At 46.6% G+C, this 15,105-nt stretch overlaps 1 protein-coding gene across 1 annotated transcript in view; it reads right to left on the reverse strand.

Annotated features, from left to right (window-relative positions):
* Positions 1-2,912, reverse strand: part of LOC119977237 — a 115,737-nt gene extending 112,825 nt beyond the window's left edge. The window contains exon 1 of the mRNA XM_038817950.1: positions 2,344-2,912. Within this exon, the coding sequence (XP_038673878.1) occupies positions 2,344-2,676 (333 nt within the window). The 5' untranslated portion in view covers positions 2,677-2,912. The remainder of the gene's footprint in view (positions 1-2,343) is intronic.
* Between the last annotated feature and the right edge of the window lie 12,193 nt (positions 2,913-15,105).

The raw sequence follows: 15,105 nt of genomic DNA on the forward strand, positions 1-15,105 counted from the left end.
TCAGGAGCACAGTGAGATGACATGGGTTCACAGCTCTGAAAGGTGCTGGCCAAGAAATCTTCTGGACAACCTGCAGTACATCAGTCATATGCCACTGTTCTATTCCCTGCAATATTTATTTCCCCACCTTGTTCACCTTATAGCTCGGTCTCTGTAATGGCGATTAGATTGAAATCATTTACCTCTATTGATGCCACAATTACAGCTGTAGCTATTTAGGCACACAGAACTTGAGTATTGCCGAAAAAAGAAATGTTGTTGAAGTTTTCATCTTGTGAATCAGAACCCACTTAATGACCAATCAACATCTCTTCTCAGGACAATACAGTTGTTGCTTCCCCTGACATTGGTATTATCACCAAGCATCGTTTGAAATTTTAACTAAGGGAGCTTGAGTCTCATAGATGAATGTATTACAATCCCGCGACAGACCCCAACAGTTGCTAGGATATTAGACAGGAATGCCAATATTTTTTTAATTTTGTAAAACTGCAAGGAAAGGATACTTCTCGTCAGAAGTGATTCTATGCAAAAATAGGGATACGGTATCAGAACAAACTTTATTAACACAGTATTAAACCAACTAAACATCAGAGAAATATAACTTACAAACACCATTTCAACAATGTTTACTAATAAAAAAGACTTTATAACTTTTGATACCTCCTTTATCCCCAATCAAGGAAAACCCACCACGGTTCAAAAACACTTTATTTAAAGTTAGCAAACTTATCTTATAACCCTAATCTTTGACTAATAAACATCTATCTAACTCAATAGGTATCTTGCCAATCTTTGGATAGAGATATATTTTGCAATACTGCTTGAAGAGAGAGGAAGATCTGTCAGACTAATAATGCTGAATCTCTGGCAGCCTTCTGTAGAATCTGCTATTCAGATGATAGCCAATACTAAACACAAACTCTGGCTCCTCCCATTAATTATATCATCCTCATTCCACTCAAATCCCATTACCCATTTGCTTAAGTTTAAACACAGTGGGTATGATTTAACTGAAAATTTTAGAGTTGTCATCTGTGGCGGGTTTATTTTTGCAGATACCAAATACATGATTTTATTAGACAGTTCAAAAATGATTAAAAAACATATTACATATTACTTATATTGATATTTCAATACAAAAAAAAAGCAGACTTCAAAAAGCATTAAATTATAATTGCATCACCGAACATTTAAAATTGAGAAAGTTCATCCAGATAAATTAGGTTGACATAATTACAATTCATTTCATGATCTGTGGCAGGTTTTGATGGAGATTCATCAGCGAGTTTCCACCACTATGTAACGATACTTAGTCACTTTTTTGAGCCGTGGAGAGTTTCACATTGGTTTAACCCACCCTAAGAAATTTTTTCATCATTGAGGAGCTGAACTCAGATCGGGCTGCTATTTTCAAAAGGTGTCCGGATCCGAATGAGCTTGTGGGTCCTTCACAAACCCACACCCCCACCCGCCATGGGCAGTGAAAACAACTTGCTATGGAGTACCCGAGGGCCCTCCCTCTTCATGGCCACCACCCAGGTTCCTTCTTACCTGTCCTGCACCCTTCATAACCCCATCTAGCCTCCTTTCATGGACATGGCCCCCCTCAGGCCTCAACTCTTGGCAGGGCCATTCTGGCAGTGTCACCCGGGCACCTTGGCAGTGCCAGGGTGACAGTGCCAAGAGCCAGCCTGGCAGTGCCAAGGTGCCTGCATTTCAGGGAGTCACTCTCCACTATACCTGGCCACTCCAACAGACCCTCTCTGATGGGCTGAGAGACCACCACCGGATGCGATCTCCCTGGGGAGGCCAGTAGATCCCAGGAAGCCAATAGACATCAAGTAGGCAGGTTTACAGCCTATTAAACTGACATAGCCTGGTCCCACCATAATGGGCAGGTTGCTGATCCCGTGAGGCATTATAGTTTTCGGGAAGCCAGTGGGATGCTTCACCCAGCCACGTCACGTCCCCAAAACACGTTACGCCTCTCCTTGTAAACATTAGCATGACTTGAAAAAATAATGATCCCACATTTACAGCGTCTTTATTGCACCTTTTTTGGAGCCGCAAAGTCTGGCTCTTTCACACCAGGATTTTTTTTTAAAGTAACAACAGATATACACCCTAACCCAGGGTTTTAAAACCATTACTGCGCCGGATACATAAAATATATATTCCAATTTCTTACATTCATTACAAAAGCATAGCCCTGAGGAGTGAACCAGGCTATCAATTGTTCTGCTTATCTGAAACAGATGACTCCAACCTGGGTCGCCTGTTCATAAGGGGGAGCAGCATTCGACAACTAAATTATAGTACAACCCCGGCCGGACAACGCACCTTACGGTAGGGACCGTGAGCAGTTGTCCATTTATCCGACTTCAGGTCCAGCTTTGAACTGGTCTTCACCTTCTTGTCCTCCAACCATTGCCTATACTTGATCAGATGGGTCACGAGAAAGGTCAGGAAGCAGGCAACCACCGCCAAAATGACGCTGACCGAGGTGATGATGCCCAGGTTGGTGGTCCACAGGAGCGACACCAAGTCGTACAGGACAGATCCCAAGATGGCGAAATCAGATTGGGGGGGCGGATCGTCGCCCCACCATGATATCGAGTAGGACTGAGTCTTCTCTTCAGCCAGCCCCAGCGCCTCGAGCAGATACGTTATCATGGCGGCTCGGCAGGCCGGCCGCCAAGCGCGCCTTTGCGCACGCGCACACACGGGCAAATAAAACCCGGATTCAACCTCGTTGTCACCGAGAAACTAGATCCAATATCCAAGAACCGAACGATTCAAGATACGGAAGACGCACAGATTTCTAGTACTTTTTTCCCAAAAACCTGCAGAAAAACAAATCAGCCCTAACTTGTTGAGTCAGTGCGGATACTGAGCGGCAAAGCCTCAGGCCCCGGACATTATCTGCTTGGGGTCATTGTTTGGTCACAGTGGCTCAGCCCATTACCACGGGAGAGGGGGGTGCGGATGGGGGAGAGTGCTGGAGGGGGCCAGAAACTACAACATCATTCACAAAAAGAGGCGAGAGTCATGTAAAACTAAATATACAATCACCACTATTCATTTGGCACTTAAGACGCGGTGGTTTCCCCCCTATGTTTAAATATCAAGATGAAATCCCCCCCCCCCGCCTCCTATCGGATAGACGGAGCCGTTGTGTGACGCTAGTTGGCTGGTTACATTTGCCGCGGGAAAGAGCAACGTGCTCATGCTGCTGCCTGTCAACAGAGTATGGAAACGAGACATTTCCTTTTCTTTGCAGGTGACAAAAGTTAGAAGCTTTGGCACAAAATGAGTGTCAGAACTTTTAGTGCAGTGATATCAAACAGAATTCCCATCTTGGGCCTGAGGCAACATTCTGGTACTTGCCATGACCCCGATACAGCAAATATATGTTCAGTAGAAGTCTTACAACACCAGTTTAAAATCCAACAGGTTTGTCTCGAATCACTAGCTTTCAGAACTTCAAGGAGCAGTGCTCCGAAAGCTAGTGATTCAAAACAAACCTGTTGGACTTTAACCTGGTGTTGTAAGACTTCTTACTGCTCACCCCAGCCCAACGCTGCATCTCCACATCAAATATATGTTGACCTGGGACATAAATTGGTATGTGCTTTCCCATTTCTGCACATATAAATGTCATAACTTATCCCAATTTCGACATGCAGGGTATTGTATCTAAACTGTAGCAATGGCACAGTCACAATATTAGTCCTTGTTGTTTGTGAGCTCCCTTTTGGCCACTGGAAATCAGCACTGTTTCAATTTTAATATGCAAAGGAAGGCCCTGTGCCTCTTTTAAGACCCTTGCACAAAATGTGTACACAGATTTAGCCCGTACCATGCAAGTCCTAGCTAGACTCTTCAATTCTACAGCAGTGCCTCGGGTAGCTGGGTGCCACTGAACAAAATATGAGGTAAAGTTACATCCCTTCTGTAGACTGCCAACACAACAGCATCACACTAGGTTTGCAGCCTTATTCATCCCTCTCGTCTCTCGGCACATTTAGAAACCTCAGTCTTCTCCTTGTTTCCTATTTCTCATCAGTGGAATTCTGGTGCTCTGTTTATGTACTTGAAGAGAATAGTTCGTACATTTTTGTTTCTGTACAGTTAATCCATAATTAAAACCAATTTTTCATACGAGGATTTGTGGAAACCTGAAATTCTCACCTTCAAAAGACTGGGTGCTAGGGCATTGAAAATTTCAGTACTGCAATGAATATATTTTGTTGGGTCATGATATCACAAAATATGGAGAAAAGGCAAGTAAACTGAGTATCGACCAGCCATGGATGATTTAACTGACTTGAAATGCTGAAGAGCCTCCTATTCCTACGTTCTGATGCATTTTAACTAATAAGACAGCTTTTAATTTAACAGGCAGCTGACCAACCAGTCAAAAAGAATGGTGCTGAATTAAGCATTAACTTAATAAGCCTGCAAGCATTATTAATAAAAGGTACTGGGGAAGCTATTAGACCTAACTGGTGGGTGGCACAATGGTTAGCACTGCTGCTTCACAGCTCAAGTTCAATACTGGCCTTGGGTGACGTCTGTGCTGAGTTTGCACGTTCTCCCAGTGTCTGCGTGGGCTTCCTCCGGTGCTCTGCTGTCCTTACCTAGTCCAAAGATCTGCAGTTTAGGTGGATTGGCCAAAGCCAAATTGCCGCTTAGTGTCTAAAGATCTGAAGGTTAACAAGGGTTAGGGGACAGGGTTCAATTTCAACCTTGGGTGCCTGTGTGGAGTTCGTAATTTCTCCCCGTGTCTGCATGGTTCCCTCTCGGTGCCTCGGTTTCCTCCCACAGTCCAATGATGTGCAGGTTAGGTGGATTGGCCGTGATAAGAATTGCCCTTGGTGTCCAGGGATGTGCAGGTTAGATGGTATCATGTGGTTTTGTGGGGCATTGGGCCTAATGCCTCCACCAGCTCCTCCAACTCAATTGGGGCCCCAAACCCTCCACCCGCTTGTCCCCTACTCTTGGGAACTCCAGCTTATCCAAAAAGCGGTCCATCCCGCCTGCTTCCCCGGGGGGTACCGCCCAATATAGCCCCTCATAGAAGGATCTGAACACCCCATTGATGTCCTTCCCACCCCGCACTAAGTTCCCACCCGCATCCCCCTCTCTTCCCTCTCCCTGTGCGCCCGAATAGAGATCAGCTCCCCTCTAACTACTGCCTTTAGCGCTTCCCAAACCATCCCAACCTGCACCTCCCCATTGTCATTGGTTTCCAGATACCCCTCGATACCCCTACGGATCCGACCGCACACTTCCTCCTCTGCCAAAAGCCTCACATCCAACCTCCACAGCGGGCGTTGATCCTTCCCCTCCCCCAGCTCCAGGTCCACCATATGTGGAGCATGATCAGAAATGGCTATCGCCGAATACTCCGCCCCCACCACTCTCGGGATCGCGCCCTGCTAAGCACGAAAAGGTAAATCCGGGAGTACGCCGTATGAACATGGAGAAAAAGGAGAACTCCCTACCCCCCGGCTTCAAAAACCTCCAAGGGTCCACCCCTCCCATCTGATCCATGAACCCCCTCAGCACCGAGGCCGCTGCCGGCCTTCTGCCCGTCCTAGACTTTGAGCGGTCCAGAGCCGGATCCAGCACCGTGTTAAAGTCCCCACCCAGAATCAATCCCCCTGTCTCCAGGTCCGGGATCAGGCCCAGCATACGCCGCATGAAGCCTGCATCATCCCAGTTGGGGGCATAAACATTAATCAAGACCACACGCTCCCCCTGAAGTCTCCCATTCACCATCACATATCTACCTGCACTATCCGCCACCACTTTGCACGCGACGAACGACAAGCTCTTACCCACCAAAATTGCCACCCCGCGGTTCTTTGCATCGAGTCCCGAGTGAAACACCTGTCCCACCCAGCTCTTTCTTAGCCTCACCTGATCCGTAACGCTGAGGTGCATCTCCTGGAGCATAGGCACATCCGCTCCCAGCCCCCTCAAGTGAGCCAAGACCCGGGATCGCTTCACCGGACCATTCAGCCCCCTCACGTTCCATGTGACCAACTGAACCCGAGGGGCCGTCCCCTTCCCTCTACGCTGATCAGCCATAGCCCTTCCTCAACCCACCACGTGCCCGGGGAACCCCCCAAGCCCGCTCCCCACAGTGGCAAACCCCCCTCCCAACCCCCCTCCCTTCACCATCCATTCCCTCACAGTCCCTGCAGCAACAACCCGGCACCCCCCCCTATCCTCCTCCCCCCCCAAACCCCCCCCCCCCCAAGCTAGGGCCCTCCCCAGCTGAGTTACCCCCAACATTATACTTCCGTGAGCCAGCTGACTTCTGCTAACCCCGGCTACTCCCGCCATAACCACGACCCCCCCACCTGGATGCAACACAGCCGCCAATTCCTCCCTCCCAGCGCTGCCCCCGCCCCCAATTCCTCCGGCGCGGGAAGAAAGCCCGCGCTTCCAACCCGAGCCCCGCCCCTCGACCCAACACGCGGGAAAAAGACGGACACGTGACCCATCGGGACCCCAAACTACCCCCCAACCCACCAGTGGAAAAAACAAGAAACAAACCACCACAATAAATAATCAACAGCCCCAAATAAACCCCGAAAGAACCCAAATAACCATAACTCAAATAGCAAAAACGGCGAAAACAAACAGGAAACAACCATCAACAAATACAGCCACTATGGGCGAAAGGATACCCAAGAGGACAAAGCCTCCAAGCAAAGTACATTTCCCCCCAGCCCCCCAGTCCTCAGTCTTAATCCAAGTTTTCAGCCTGGACAAAAGCCCAGGCCCCCTCCGGAGAGTCAAAGTAGAGCTGGCGGTCCTTGTACATGACCCAGACGTGATCCGGCTGTAGAAGGCCAAACTTCACCCCCTTCCTCTGGAGCACTCCCTTCGCTCGATTGAAGCCAGCCCTTCTCCTCGCCACCTCCGCACTCCAGTCCTGAAAAATCCAAACGTCCGTATTCTCTCACCTGCTGCTCGTCTCCTTCTTCGCCCACCTCAACACGCACTCCCGGTCAACCAAGCGGTGAAAACGGACCAGCACCACCCTGGGCGGTTCGTTCGGCCTGGGCCTCCGCTGCAGCACTCGATGGGCGCCTTCCATCTCCAGGGACCACGATACGACCCCGCACCCATCAGCGAGTTTAACATTAGGACCAACTAGGCTGCCAAATCCGAACTTTCCAGCCCCTCCGAGAGGCCCAAAATCCGTAGATTCTTCCGGCGAGCCCGAAAATCCAAAAAAAAGCGGGAGCTGCCGAACGTATGGCTTAGCTCCGCATTGCCGCCACCGGAACATGTTCTGTATAACTGAACCATTACCTCCCTACTTATGTCTTTAATTCCTTTTGCAATAAATGATAACATTTTATTCGCAGTCCTAATCACTTGCTGTACCTGCATACTAACCTTTTTTGATGTATGCACTAAGACATCCAGATCTCTCTACGTCTCAGAGCTCCGCAATCTCTCACCATTTAGATAATATCCTTTTTTTATTGTTCTTGTAAAAATGGATAATTACACATTTTCCCACATTATACTCCATTTGCCAGATTTTTTCTCACTCACTGTACCTATCTATATCTTTTTGTAGTCTCCTTATGTCCTCATCACAACTTATTTTCCTATCTATCTTTGTGTGATCAGCAAATTACGACAGTTAAAAATAATCACCTGGTCGTATTTATCAAGGCTGCTGCTCTTTTTTCTGAGGAAAACTAAAAAGGGAAAGGAGCACCTCCTTTCCTCTTCACCAAATTTCTTCAGTTACCAAACTCCATCTTAAGCACTCTACTACAGCCCATAGCAGCACTCCAGTGCAGACTAACTACCCTGCGACAGAAAAAAAAATTATCATCTCAATTTTAAATGGGAACTACCTTGAGCTGGATTCTCTGTTAGCGGAATCTTCCGCTTTGCTGGCAGCGCACGCACGCCCACGGATTTCCCAACGATGTGGGGGTGCCCACAATGGGAATGGCTGTCGGACAGAGGATCCCACTGCTGGCAGGCTTGCGCTGTGCTGGAAAATGGGGTTGGCGGCATGAAGAATCCCGCTCCTTATTTTTCATCTGAGCTCCAGGTCTAGGATCTCCTGTTGGAGGAAACATCTCAGCATCTGCCCTGTCAATTCCCCATAGGATTTTATGTTTTAATGAAAATCACCTAATTATTCTAAACTCTAATGGATACAGGCCCAACCTGTCCAGTCTTTCTTCATAAGACATCCCAATTTTCTATTAAGAACATAAGAACTAGGAGCAGGAGTAGGCCATCTGGCCCCTCGAGCCTGCTCCGCCATTCAATGAGATCATGGCTGATCTTTTGTGGACTCAGCTCCACTTTCCTGCCTGAACACCATAACCCTTAATCCCTTTATTCTTCAAAAAACTATCTATCTTTATCTTAAAAACATTTAATGAAGGAGCCTCTACTGCTTCACTGGGCAAAGAATTCCATAGATTCACAATCCTTTGGGTGAAGCAGTTCCTCCTAAACTCCGTCCTAAATCTACTTCCCCTTATTTTGAGACTATGCCCCCTAGTTCTGCTTTCACCCGCCAGTGGAAACAACCTGCCTGCATCTATCCTATCTATTCCCTTCATAATTTTATATGTTTCTATAAGATCCCCCCTCATCCTTCTAAATTCCAACGAGTATAGTCCCAGTCTACTCAACCTCTCCTCGTAATCCAACCCCTTCAGCTCTGGGATTAACCTAGTGAATCTCCTCTGCACACCCACCAGTGCCAGTACATCCTTTCTCAGGTAAGGAGACCAAAACTGAACACAATACCCCAGGTGTGGCCTCACTAACACCTTATACAATGGCAGCATAACCTCCCTAGTCTTAAACTCCATCCCTCTAGCAATGAAGGACAAAATTCCATTTGCCTTATTAATCAACTGTTGCACCTGTAAACCAACTTTTTGCGACTCATGCAGCAACAACCTTTTGTGTGGCACCTTGGCAAAGGTCTTCGTGCCAAAGTGCACAAATTGATATTTCCCACTTTGCACTTAATGTGACATATTTTTATCCACTAACGCAGTGTTCTTCAAAGTCGGGGGAGCAACCCATGGGTGGGTCGCGGGCGGGTGTCGAGAGGGTCGCGGAGCCGTTGTCCGCAGCGCTCACGATCTCGCAAATCCCCACGCAGCAGCCGGCTTTTCATAACGCCGGCTGCAAGCGGCCAGGAACATGTTAAAAAATTTTTGGCAGCATTGTGCATGCGCGCCGATGATTGGTGCGCATGCGCAGTGCGACCGCTATTTTTTAAAACGGTTGTAGCTTTTTGTTTTACAAGTTCTGTAGTGGTTTTTATTCATTTATTCATTTATTTTATTCATTTAATTTTTATTTTTTTCATTTATTTTATCCATTTAATTTTTTTTACAAGTTCGGGGAGGTTTTATTCATTTTTTTCATTTATTTTATTCATTTTATTTTTTTTTACAAGATCCGAGGGGGTGTTTTTGATAAAACTTTACAGGGAAAAAAATTCAGAACTTTGGACAGATGGAGACTCCATACTTTCCGACACCGGAAGGCTTCACCTTCATCCAACAGGTTCCATTGGAGGAGCGTGTACGAGGGCCAAAGGGACCCAAAACCATTTCCTCCATTTTTGTCAGCAGCAAACAAGGTAAGAGAAAATGGTGGGTCGCGCAGGTTGGCTGGCGTGGGTCGCAAAGGTCGGCCAGGTTGGGTCCCGAAGGTTGGCCGGTTGGTAAAAATGGGTCCCTGGAAAAGAAGTTTGAAGAACACTGCACTAACGTAACCTGTTGATATTCTTCTGCAAACTCTTTGTACCCTTCTCACATCTTGCTTTCCTATCTATCTTTGTATCGTCAGCACATGTGGGTACCATAGAATTGAACTTTTCATCCAAGTCGTAAGTAGTTGAACCTCAGCACTGATCCCTGCAATACTTCACTAGTCACAATATGCCAATCTGAAAAATGACATTTTCATTCTGACTTACTGTTTCCTGTTAATTAACCAGTCTTCTATCCCCGCTACTATATAAGCCCCAACACCACGTGCTCTTGTCATGTCAAAACATGATGATTGGAAGGTTTTAGGAAATTTGGATTATCTTTGTAGTGGGCAATTTAAGGGTTAAAAGCTTGGGGATAGTATGGCTTGACTAGGTTGGTCCCTAGAGAGTTAATGATTTGCAGCCTGCCTGCAGATATGTTGGGCGGGATTCTCCATTACCAACACCGGAATCGGAAAACGCGATTGTCGGGAGAATCGGTAGAGAATTTGTAGTGAAATCGTGACGGGCGCCGGTTTCATGCCAAATCACAATTCTCCGTCGCCTCGACTGTGGCTTCAATGCGTTACACTCTGCATGTACAGTAAACGCTGTTGGTATATCATCAGTGGGCCTGACTCGGTACTCTCCGGGCCTCCGTGATTCTCCGACTCCACTGGGGGGAATTCCCGGCGGCGAGGTTCACGCTTTTAAAAATCTTGATACAGACGCCGTGGCTGCTGAGGGAAAGAGAGGGGATACGGAAAGTGTCCAACAACGCCATTGTTGGCTGACAGTTGTCCCCCAGGCCACCCCCCTAGCTGCCCTCTGGCCCCAGCCGACCCATCAGCAGTATGGGTGCGCTCCAGCACAACCATTGCCATCTTGTTGGCTGGGATGGTGTGTGGGGATGTGTGTGTGTGATGGTGTATATGCGGCTGCAGCTTGTCAGCCTCCTCAGCGTGAATTGTGATTCCGACGAATCCCGCACCGTTTCTCCTTGGAATTGATTGTGTTCCACATGGCACCAGTGCTGGCCCCTCAGCCAGTCTTGCTGTCGTGGAAACCCACAAATCCTGCCCAGGCGTCAACACTTAGTCTCAGGAATGGAGAATCACACCCACATTATTTTAATCTTGAGGAGATGAGACCAGTGCTGGGTGGAGCTCAGAGCAACACAGAGCTATTTTGAAAGCATTAGAAGGTTAGTGTGTTGGGAGAAAACTAAAAGGAAGTAATCCTGATCTGACAACCCTTGTGGAATTACAAGAGAGGCAGTTTTCATTCCCACTGAGATAGCTTAAAAAGTGGTAATAGTTAAAAACAGAGCAGCCCTGTCAGGAGCCACAGAAAAAACTGAAACAACTCAAGGGCAGCACGGTGGCACAGTGGTTAGCATTGCTGCCTCACGGCGCCGAGGTCCCAGGTTCAATCCCGGCTCTGGGTCACTGTCCGTGTGGAGTTTGCACATTCTCTCTGTGCTTGCGTCAGTGTCGCCCCCACAACCCAAAGATGTGCAGGGTAGGTGGATTGGCCATGCTAAATTGCCCCTTAATTGGAAAAAATGAATTGGGTACTCTAAATTTATAGGGGCAGCACAGTAGCATTGTGGATAGCACAATCGCTTCACAGCTCCAGGGTCCCAGGTTCGATTCTGGCTTGGGTCACTGTCTGTGCGGAGTCTGCACATCCTCCCCGTGTGTGCGTGGGTTTCCTCCGGGTACTCCGGTTTCCTCCCACAGTCCAAAGATGTGCAGGTTAGCTGGATTGGCCATGCTAAATTGCCCTTAGTGTCCAAAATTGCCCTTAGTGTTGGGTGGGGTTACTGGGTTATGGGGATAGGGTGGAGGTGTTGACCTTGGGTAGGATGCTCTTTCCAAGAGCCGGTGCAGACTTGATGGGCCGAATGGCCTCCTTCCGCACTGTAAATTCTATGTATAAGTAAAGCAGCCATTTGACGATATTAGATAGAATCTGAAGGGGTCTCACAAGAACCAGGATCTGTTTTGGAATGCAAGTATCATTTTAGGCCTTGCTTGTTTAAGCTGGATTGAGAACTGTATATTTTGTTTCTTGTTGTTTAATGGGAAATGCAGTAGTGTTAAGGTGTAATTGTCGTTATTCATTTCGGATTTGAAGCTAAAACCAGCTTAATATTGTGATTGATAATGAAGTTATGTTTTAAAAATATCCGAACCCTATTTTCCATGCAATCACTCCTGGTGCGAATCATTCTTTCAGCACCGTCTTACAAAGTAAAATAAAATATTGGGGTTCGGTCGAGTATCCTAGCCTGTATTGGAGTATGGTCAGAATCGTAATAGCAGGAATAGCTGATAGAGGCAGCGTCAGATCTCAACAGTCCCCTTCAATGGACAGAGGACAACTGCAACCAAACTCACCCCCTAGCTGGAGATACTGAGCCTTGAGAGTCATAAATAAGTTGGTGCTTGTGGATCTGCAAATGGAAATGGGTGGCTCTGTCAGAGTTCCCTGAGGCACTGCTGACCTTTACACAGGAAATGGGATGCCCATGGGATGCTGAGATGAATCTAGCACTCATTGCAGCCCAGAAGGATCCCCACTTCAAATGCCATCCCCTCGATCGGCACTCCCAATCTGAAAGATCTGCTAAAAGTATGGCAGGTCATTGACCATGCTTGACATCCTCTTTGTTGATTCCCCTTTTAATGTCTGTTGCTATAGGCAATGGCTCATCAACTTGGAAGAGATGTTGAACCTCTGTGGGGTCCATGGGATTCTGACAAATTGCAATAGATTTCTCAAGAAGCTGCTTAATCATCCTTATTGACTGTCCACCACTACAAGCAGCTGGCTGTCATCCCTGAGGTACCACCTTTGGAAAAATTGCAGAGGTGGCAAATATTCTCTATCGCCTGCATGCACTGCATCTGATATCTTATTATCCCTTCTTGTCTAGCTTATAGCAAGATTTTTAAAAATGCTACTGCATTTAGTACTTCATGTAAAATTAATTCCCTCAGTTTATTCCTCACGTTTTGCAATGCACCAAATTTGTTTTTGTTTTTCAATCATGATGTCTGTGTTATCTTTTCTGTCTCAGTTCCCCCCTATCTACTCCCCTTTAGTTTATTTCTCAGTGTAAATATTATCCACCTTCATTTTTCATTTCACTGTTAGCTGATCCTGGTTGGCTTTATTTTCCCAACAAGGCTTCAGAACCTATCAGGAATTGCACTGGAAATCAGCATTGTTTCTGTAATAACAATCTTGGATCTGGTATTCATTTTTCCTTTGTCACGCTAATTTCTGGTATCATAATTTTGTCATATCTGGGTGCTATTTTCAACTCTAAAGTGCCATTATATTTGCCTGTCACTAGATGGCACTGTTGTTTTCCCGAGCTTTGTCTAGCAGCTCCATTCAATCATATAACAATTTATTTAGTTGGTTTTTAATCTGAATTTATCCCAGCTAGTCTTCCCTTGGGGGGTTTCTTTTAATTGCTACTTTCATTTCTCATTGCTACCATCTGAGTTTCATTCAATCTGCTGTTGTCTGACAGGCCATTGTATCTCCGCCTTCCTATCGCCTTTCCCTTCCCAAAGCCTGGCAAACCACATGGATTTCATTAGCTTGGGACCGTGGCTGCTTTCTCCCCATTTTTCATGCTAGCCCATTGTGCCATTCCAAGCAAGCTATTTGCTACTCGTTCATGCCTATGTCAATCTTCACACCCTGTCTTGGTCACCTGCCATCTTACTTGTCTTCCCTGTCACCATGCTCTGCCTCCTCAAATTTACCAGCAATTTGTTTTTTTTAAATTCAGAGTACCCAATTGTTTTTTTTCCAATTAAGGGGCAATTTAGTGTGGTCAATCCACTTAGCATGCACCTCTTTGTGTTGTGAGGGTGAGACCCACACAAACACGGGCAGAATGTGCAAACTTCACACAGGCAGTGACCTGGGGCCAGGATCGAACCCGGGTCTTTAGCGTTGTGAAGCAACAGTGCTAACCACTGAGCCACCGTGTCACCCATCCCAGCAATTTGTTATTAAAATATTTTTTGGAACTATGAATAGAACAAGGCACTGGGAGGCACGATGGTGCAGTGGTTAGCACTGCTGCTTACACATTGAGGACCCGGGTTTGATCCCTGCCCCGGGTCACTGTCTGTGTGGAGTTTGCACATTCTCCCCGTGTCTGCGTGGGTCTCACCCCACAAGCCAAAGATGTGCAGGTTAGGTGAACTGGCCACGCTAAATTCCTCTTAATTTGAAAAAAATAATTGGGTTCTCTAAATTTATTCAAAAAGATTAGAACATAGCACTATAAACATTTTAGAAACAAATTGCTTCATTCCCAAATTAGTGCTGGAATGGTGGCTTGGTGCTTCGGCTGCTGATGAAAATTATAGGGGATAGGAAGTATTAGGTTGCTGGGGCGAAAACACATGGTGGTGAGGAAAATGATGCAGGATTGGAGAGGAAAGGGACAAGGAGGCCTTTAGTTACCTTTCTGAAACGAGAGGGAAATGGATAGAGGGATAAAGGAAGTGGAGGGATAGAAACTAAATGTATACTTTAATGATGAAAGGGAGGCAGTGGGATTGAGCGTGCTCTTCAGGATAACCTGATGGTGGAGGAAATAACTGAATCCTACCGGCTACTCCAGACCCACACAATATGGCCAACTCTTAACTGCCCTCTGAAATAGACATATAGGCATATAGTTGTACCAAATCACCACAGAAAAGTTTTTTAAAAAACAGGATGGGCAACAACCTAGGCATCAGAAACAACATTGGCACACCGTGTTCTGTCAACCCTGTAATGTCCTCTTTATTAATATTTAGGGGCTTGTGTCAAAATTGGGAGGGATGTTTCACAGACTAGTCAAGTAACAGTTAGACATTGTCATACTCACTGAATCATACCTACACCCAATATCTCAGACTCCACCATTACCATCCCTGGATATGCCTGCCTTCCAAGCAGGTCAGACACATGGCAGGCAGCGACACAGTTCTATACTGCCAGGAGGGAATTGCCTGGGAGTCACCAACATTGGCTCCAAACCCCATGAAGTCTCATGGCATCAGGTCAAACATGGACAAATAAACCTCTTGCTGATTGTCATCCACCACACTGATGAATCAGTACTCCTCCATGCTAAGCAATACTTGAAAGAGGCACTGAGGGTGGCAAGGGCACACAGTGTATCCTGGGTAGGGGACTTCAATGACAATCACCAAGAGTGGCTTGGTTAGGACAACGGAGTGAGATGGTTGTGTCCTGAAAGATGTATCTGCCAGACTGGGTCTGCAGCAGTTGGTGAGGGAACCAAC

The sequence above is a fragment of the Scyliorhinus canicula genome, chromosome 14 (genome assembly GCF_902713615.1).
Source record: "Scyliorhinus canicula chromosome 14, sScyCan1.1, whole genome shotgun sequence".
Taxonomy (NCBI): Eukaryota; Metazoa; Chordata; class Chondrichthyes; order Carcharhiniformes; family Scyliorhinidae; genus Scyliorhinus; species Scyliorhinus canicula.